The 7,513-nt window shown below is 52.2% G+C and overlaps 1 protein-coding gene across 8 annotated transcripts in view; it reads right to left on the bottom strand.

Moving 5' to 3' along the window:
• magi2a (membrane associated guanylate kinase, WW and PDZ domain containing 2a) overlaps window positions 1-7,513 on the bottom strand; it is a 263,465-nt gene that overhangs the window by 77,971 nt on the left and 177,981 nt on the right. For all 8 annotated transcript variants that reach the window (XM_029742871.1, XM_029742872.1, XM_029742873.1 and 5 more), the window contains exon 6: window positions 6,537-6,616. In XM_029742871.1, the coding sequence (XP_029598731.1) occupies window positions 6,537-6,616 (80 nt within the window). The remainder of the gene's footprint in view (window positions 1-6,536; window positions 6,617-7,513) is intronic.

Genomic DNA, 7,513 nt, shown 5'->3' with positions numbered 1-7,513 from the left:
GGATTGGAGGTACCCAGATTCACATCTCGTAGCATGGAGCGTCCCGACTGGAGGAACGGGATTGGAGGTACCCAGATTCACATCTCGCAGCATGGAGCGTCCCGACTGGAGGAACGGGATTAGAGGTACCCTGATGAACTAGATCAGGGATGGGCAACTTTGATAGGGGTGGGAGCCACAGAAAATGTGAACTCATCATGTGTAGCCCTGCGTACCCACATCCATACTGCCCCCTCACACATATTGTGAGCAGAACATTTTAGTGGCCCCCCTTTTGACAGCGGAGATCAGTTGTTTGTTTGTTTTAAAGAAAAGTGCAGTTCTACATATTTTGCCATGAGGCGGAGAGAAGATTTAGCAATTTTATAACGAATTTCATGTAATTCTACTCATTTTGCCATGAGGCAGAGAGGAAAATGAGCTGCTCTCAGGTTTTAGTATGATATCTGAGTGAGACTGACTAACAAAGTCAATGGGGGCCCCCCGGCCGGTAATTCAACCATGATAGCTTGCCTCTAAACTAACCCAGCAATCCATTTTTGTTTTGCTGACATTGACTGACATAAGAGAAAAGGTGATCTGAGGGCTTCAAAAGGGAGGCTGCCAGTTGTCCATCCCTGAACTCGATGAAGATGGTTTCCTGGGATTCATCTTTCTAAGACATTCTCTTTGTTTCCTCTTTCTTGTCATCTTCCAAAGTGGTCAACTATCTTCCTCCATCCTCCTGCTTATCTTTTGGATGGCCTGAGAATACTGGAGCCCTACTGTCTGTGTATATACAGTATGTTGGTGTGTGTGGGGAGGGGGGGCATGTCAGAGTGGTGGATGTGATTGTGAGAAAAACTGTGGCTGTGTGAGTAAGTGTTTATCAGACAGACATGATTGACTAAGCTGGGCTCAGCTAGAATGATTCACTCCACAAAGGAGACCTCATCTCGAACCTGCTGACTGTCTCTGTGTCTGATACGAGCTCCATTCTCCTCAGCCTGACTGTCTCTGTGTCTGATACGAGCTCCATTCTCCTCAGCCTGACTGTCTCTGTGTCTGATACGAGCTCCATCCTCCAGAGAGGGAAGACAGTGTGGGAGACAGCGGGGGAAGACAGAGTGGGAGACATAATGGGAGACAGAGAGAGGGAAGACAGTGTGGGAGACAGCGGGGGAGGACAGAGTGGGAGACATAAAGGGAGAGAGAGAGAGAGAGAGAGAGGGAAGACAGAGTGGGAGACATAACGGGAGAGAGAGAGAGAGGGAAGACAGAGTGGGAGACATAATGGGAGAGAGAAAGAGAGGGAAGACAGAGTGGGAGACATAATGGGAGAGAGAAAGAGAGGGAAGACGGAGTGGGAGACAGCGGGGGAAGACAGAGTGGGAGACATAATGGGAGACAGAGAGAGGGAAGACAGTGTGGGAGACAGCGGGGGAGGACAGAGTGGGAGACATAAAGGGAGAGAGAGAGAGGGAAGACAGAGTGGGAGACATAATGGGAGAGAGAGAGAGAGAGAGAGGGAAGACAGAGTGGGAGACATAACGGGAGAGAGAGAGAGAGGGAAGACAGAGTGGGAGACAGCGGGGGAAGACAGAGTGGGAGACATAATGGGAGAGAGAAAGAGAGGGAAGACAGAGTGGGAGACAGCGGGGGAAGACAGAGTGGGAGACATAATGGGAGAGAGAGCGAGAGAGAGGGAAGACAGAGTGGGAGACATAACGGGAGAGAGAGCGAGAGGGAAGACAGAGTGGGAGACAGCGGGGGAAGACAGAGTGGGAGACATAATGGGAGAGAGAGAGAGAGGGAAGACAGTGGGAGACAGCGGGGGAAGACAGAGTGGGAGACAGCGGGGGAAGACAGAGTGGGAGACATAACGGGAGAGAGAGAGAGAGGGAAGACAGAGTGGGAGACAGCAGGAGAAGACAGAGTGGGAGACATAACGGGAGAGAGAGAGAGAGGGAAGACAGAGTGGGAGACAGCAGGGGAAGACAGAGTGGGAGACATAACGGGAGAGAGAGAGAGGGAAGACAGAGTGGGAGACATAATGGGAGAGAGAGACAGAGAGAGGGAAGACAGAGTGGGAGACAGCAGGGGAAGACAGAGTGGGAGACATAATGGGAGAGAGAGAGAGAGAGAGGGAAGACAGAGTGGGAGACAGCAGGGGAAGACAGAGTGGGAGACATAACGGGAGAGAGAGAGAGAGGGAAGACAGAGTGGGAGACAGCGGGGGAAGACAGAGTGGGAGACATAATGGGAGAGAGAGAGAGAGGGAAGACAGAGTGGGAGACATAACGGGAGAGAGAGAGAGAGAGGGAAGACAGAGTGGGAGACATAACGGGAGATTCAATCAAAGTGAAAGGGAGAGAGAGGGAGACAGATGAGAGAGACAGAGGTAGAGAGAGGGAGAGAGAGAGAGAGGGAAGACAGAGTGGGAGACAGCGGGGGAAGACAGAGTGGGAGACATAACGGGAGAGAGAGAGAGAGGGAAGACAGAGTGGGAGACATAATGGGAGAGAGAGAGAGAGGGAAGACAGAGTGGGAGACATAATGGGAGAGAGAGAGAGAGGGAAGACAGAGTGGGAGACAGCGGGGGAAGACAGTGGGAGACATAATGGGAGAGAGAGAGGGAAGACAGAGTGGGAGACAGCAGGGGAAGACAGAGTGGGAGACATAATGGGAGAGAGAGAGAGAGAGGGAAGACAGAGTGGGAGACATAACGGGAGAGTGAGAGAGAGAGAGGGAAGACAGAGTGGGAGACAGAAGGGGAAGACAGAGTGGGAGACATAACGGGAGAGAGAGAGAGAGAGAGGGAAGACAGAGTGGGAGACAGCGGGGGAAGACAGAGTGGGAGACATAACGGGAGAGAGAGAGAGAGAGAGAGAGAGAGAGGGAAGACAGAGTGGGAGACATAACGGGAGAGAGAGAGAGAGAGAGGGAAGACAGAGTGGGAGACAGCGGGGGAAGACAGAGTGGGAGACATAACGGGAGAGAGAGAGAGAAAGAGAGAGAAGACAGAGTGGGAGACAGCGGGGGAAGACAGAGTGGGAGACATAACGGGAGAGAGAGAGAGAGAGAGAGAGGGAAGACAGAGTGGGAGACATAACGGGAGAGAGAGAGAGAGAGGGCTGACAGAGTGGGAGACAGCGGGGGAAGACAGAGTGGGAGACATAACGGGAGAGAGAGAGAGAGAGAAAGAGAGGGAAGACAGAGTGGGAGACATAACGGGAGAGAGAGAGAGGGAAGACAGAGTCGGAGACATAATGGGAGAGAGAGAGAGAGGGAAGACAGAGTGGGAGACATAACGGGAGAGAGAGAGAGAGGGAAGACAGAGTCGGAGACATAATGGGAGAGAGAGAGAGAGGGAAGACAGAGTGGGAGACAGCTGGGGAAGACAGAGTGGGAGACAGCGGGGGAAGACAGAGTGGGAGACATAATGGGAGAGAGACAGAGAGGGAAGAGAGAGTGGGAGACAGCGGGGGAAGACAGAGTGGGAGACATAATGGGAGAGAGAGAGAGGGAAGACAGAGTGGGAGACATAACGGGAGAGAGAGAGAGAGAGGGAAGACAGAGTGGGAGACAGCGGGGGAAGACAGAGTGGGAGACATAACGGGAGAGAGAGAGAGAGAGAGAGAGAGGGAAGACAGAGTGGGAGACATAACGGGAGAGAGAGAGAGAGAGAGAGAGAGAGGGAAGACAGAGTGGGAGACATAACGGGAGAGAGAGAGAGAGAGAGAGGGCTGACAGAGTGGGAGACAGCGGGGGAAGACAGAGTGGGAGACATAACGGGAGAGAGAGAGAGAGAAAGAGAGGGAAGACAGAGTGGGAGACAGCGGGGGAAGACAGAGTGGGAGACAGCAGGAGAAGACAGAGTGGGAGACATAACGGGAGAGAGAGAGAGAGAGAGCGAAGACAGAGTGGGAGACATAACGGGAGAGAGAGAGAGAGGGAAGACAGAGTCGGAGACATAATGGGAGAGAGAGAGAGAGAGGGAAGACAGAGTGGGAGACAGCGGGGGAAGACAGAGTGGGAGACAGCGGGGGAAGACAGAGTGGGAGACATAATGGGAGAGAGACAGAGAGGGAAGAGAGAGTGGGAGACAGCGGGGGAAGACAGAGTGGGAGACATAATGGGAGAGAGAGAGAGAGGGAAGACAGAGTGGGAGACAGCGGGGAGGACAGAGTGGGAGACATAACGGGAGAGAGAGAGAGGGAAGACAGAGTGGGAGACAGCAGGGGAAGACAGAGTGGGAGACATAATGGGAGAGAGAGAGAGAGAGAGAGGGAAGACAGAGTCGGAGACATAATGGGAGAGAGAGAAAGAGGGAAGACAGAGTGGGAGACAGCGGGGGAAGACAGAGTGGGAGACATAACGGGAGAGAGAGAGAGAGAGAGAGAGAGGGAAGACAGAGTGGGAGACAGCAGGGGAAGACAGAGTGGGAGACATAATGGGAGAGAGAGAGAGAGAGAGGGAAGACAGAGTGGGAGACAGCAGGGGAAGACAGAGTCGGAGACATAATGGGAGAGAGAGAGAGAGGGAAGACAGAGTGGGAGACAGAAGGGGAAGACAGAGTGGGAGACATAATGGGAGAGAGCGAGAGGGAAGACAGAGTGGGAGACAGCAGGGGAAGACAGAGTGGGAGACATAATGGGAGAGAGAGAGAGGGAAGACAGAGTGGGAGACAGAAGGGGAAGACAGAGTGGGAGACATAACGGGAGAGAGAGAGAGAGGGAAGACAGAGTGGGAGACAGCAGGAGAAGACAGAGTGGGAGACATAATGGAAGAGAGAGAGAGGGAAGACAGAGTGGGAGACAGCAGGGGAAGACAGAGTGGGAGACATAATGGGAGAGAGAGAGAGAGAGGGGGAAGACAGAGTGGGAGACAGCAGGGGAAGACAGAGTGGGAGACATAATGGGAGAGAGAGAGAGAGAGGGGGAAGACAGAGTGGGAGACAGCAGAAGAAGACAGAGTGGGAGACAGCAGGAGAAGACAGAGTGGGAGACATAACGGGAGAGAGAGAGAGAGGGAAGACAGAGTGGGAGACAGTGGGGGAAGACAGAGTGGGAGACAGCAGGGGAAGACAGAGTGGGAGACATAATGGGAGAGAGCGAGAGGGAAGACAGAGTGGGAGACAGCAGGGGAAGACAGAGTGGGAGACATAATGGGAGAGAGAGAGAGGGAAGACAGAGTGGGAGACAGCAGGGGAAGACAGAGTGGGAGACATAATGGGAGAGAGAGAGAGAGAGAGAGAGAGAGGGAAGACAGAGTGGGAGACATAACGGGAGAGAGAGAGAGAGGGAAGACAGAGTGGGAGACAGCGGGGGAAGACAGAGTGGGAGACAGCAGGGGAAGACAGAGTGGGAGACATAACGGGAGAGAGAGAGAGAGGGAAGACAGAGTGGGAGACAGCGGTGGAAGACAGAGTGGGAGACAGCAGGGGAAGACAGAGTGGGAGACATAACGGGAGAGAGAGAGAGGGAAGACAGAGTGGGAGACATAACGGGAGAGAGAGAGAGAGAGGGAAGACAGAGTGGGAGACATAACGGGAGATTCAATCAAAGTGAAAGGGAGAGAGAGGGAGACAGATGAGAGAGAGAGAGAGACAGAGGGAGAGAGAGGGAGAGAGAGAGAGAGAGCGAGAGAGGGACATGAGAGAGAGCGAGAGGGGAAGAGAGAGAGAGAGAGAGAGGGAGGGAGACACGAGAGATAGAGAGAGACAGACGAGAGAGATATAGTGTGTGAGAAGGGGCTTCAGGGTTGGAGAGATAGCGAGGGAATCTGAAGCAGAATCCTCTGTCAATGCCGGAGATCACTCAAAAGCACATTGCCGAATGGAGAAAAATGAGAGAGAGATTTTTCATCCAGAAGGATGCAAATACATCCTATTCCTCACCTCATGGTCATAGGCTGTATCTCTTCCGCAATACTATATTACTGCATATCTTCTTCTTTCCCCATCCGTCTCCTTTCCCTTCCTCTCTTAGTCACACCATCTAAATTATACTCGCTCTCCTTCCCCTCTGCTGCCTGTTTGTGCGCCTGTGTGTGTATGTGTGTGTGTTTGTGTCTGTGTGTGTAGTGTCCATTCTGTGGTGGTGCAAAGCTCCATACTCCCAGCGGGGGATAAAGAGGTCTCTGTTAACCACCCTACCCACTCCCCCGGTCCCTCTAAGGGGCTAACACTAGCATTCATCTCCACACAGGTCAGGTAACACAACACGGTTATAAAGACACTGTACACATCTACAAGTGTCAGACAAGGACCCCAAATAAACCACTGTCCTCAGTGACTGATGACTATTCATATATAACGGTATACGGTAACATCCATCCTATCAGCTCTCGGATCAAAACACTGAAGATACTGCAAACCGCCATCAGACGACGAATAGATGCTAATGATTTGGACCCAAAAAGGAATTGAAAGATTATACAGGAGAGAGAGTTGAGTGACTTTGAAAAGAGCAGAGAGAGTTGAGTGACTTTGAAAAGAGCAGAGAGAGTTGAGTGACTTTGAAAAGGGCAGAGAGCGAGAGAAGAGAGTCACTTACCGTCCTCTTTGCATTCTTCTGGTGGCTTCGCCTTCTTCGCCAGCCGCGGGTCCAGCCACGACGTCGTCTTGGTGTTGTGGCTTGACGAGAGAGAAAAGGAGAGACAGTGACAGAAAGAGAGAGAGAGAGAGAGCCAGTGAGGGAGGAGATTCTCAATTCAGCATCATTTCAGAGAAAAAGAGTCGTTCCCCTGTGTGCCCACCCTCTAAACTAGCTGGCGAGAAGAAAAAAACCCTTTAGGTTAACAAAATGGCAATCGATACTTTTAATTTGCACACTGTTTCTCATTAGTGCAGGGAAAGATGGAGGGATGGCGGGAGAAGGGGAGAGGTGTGAGTGATAGAGCTGAACAGCTGTGGGCTTGGCAGGATCAACACTGCGGGCTGTAAAACTGGACTGTGATCAGATGAGAGGCAGTGCCAAGGAAACTTCAATGGATCTCTTTATCGCATCTGAGGACATAATGCCCTCCCTTGAAGACGATGACAGGACAAGTGGGGGAAGGGAGTGAGGGAAACGTGGCTACAGGAAAGCGGGACGAGCTGCCGAAAAAATTATCCCCGAATCCACCCTTGGGAGGATGGGACACTGTGAGCACTACTTGAAAATCTCGGGTGATGAAATGCCTCTCTCTCCCTCCCTCCCTCTCTCCCTCCCTCCCTCCCTCTTAACACTATCTCTTCCATCACCTCTCCCTTTCCTTCTCTCTCTCCCTCCTTTTTCCTTTTGATTCTGCCTTTCAATCTCTTCCCACCCCTCTCTCTTTCCCACTTTCCCTTCCTCCTTCTCCCTCTCTTTCTATCTCTCCCTGCCTTCCCCTGTATCTCTCTCTCTCTCTCTCTCTCTCTGAGGATTCTGGATAAGGAAATTGATTGAATCTGGAGACCAATCAAAGGGAGCCATCCCGTTGGCATCTGGTACCGCCTTGGCACCGCATTATTTACTTTTCCTAAAACATACAGCTACAGATTCGGCGG

Source organism: Salmo trutta, chromosome 40 (assembly GCF_901001165.1).
Source record: "Salmo trutta chromosome 40, fSalTru1.1, whole genome shotgun sequence".
Lineage (NCBI taxonomy): Eukaryota > Metazoa > Chordata > Actinopteri > Salmoniformes > Salmonidae > Salmo > Salmo trutta.
The sequence above is the reverse complement of the archived record's forward strand: the minus strand, read 5'-3'. Positions and strand labels throughout refer to the sequence as shown.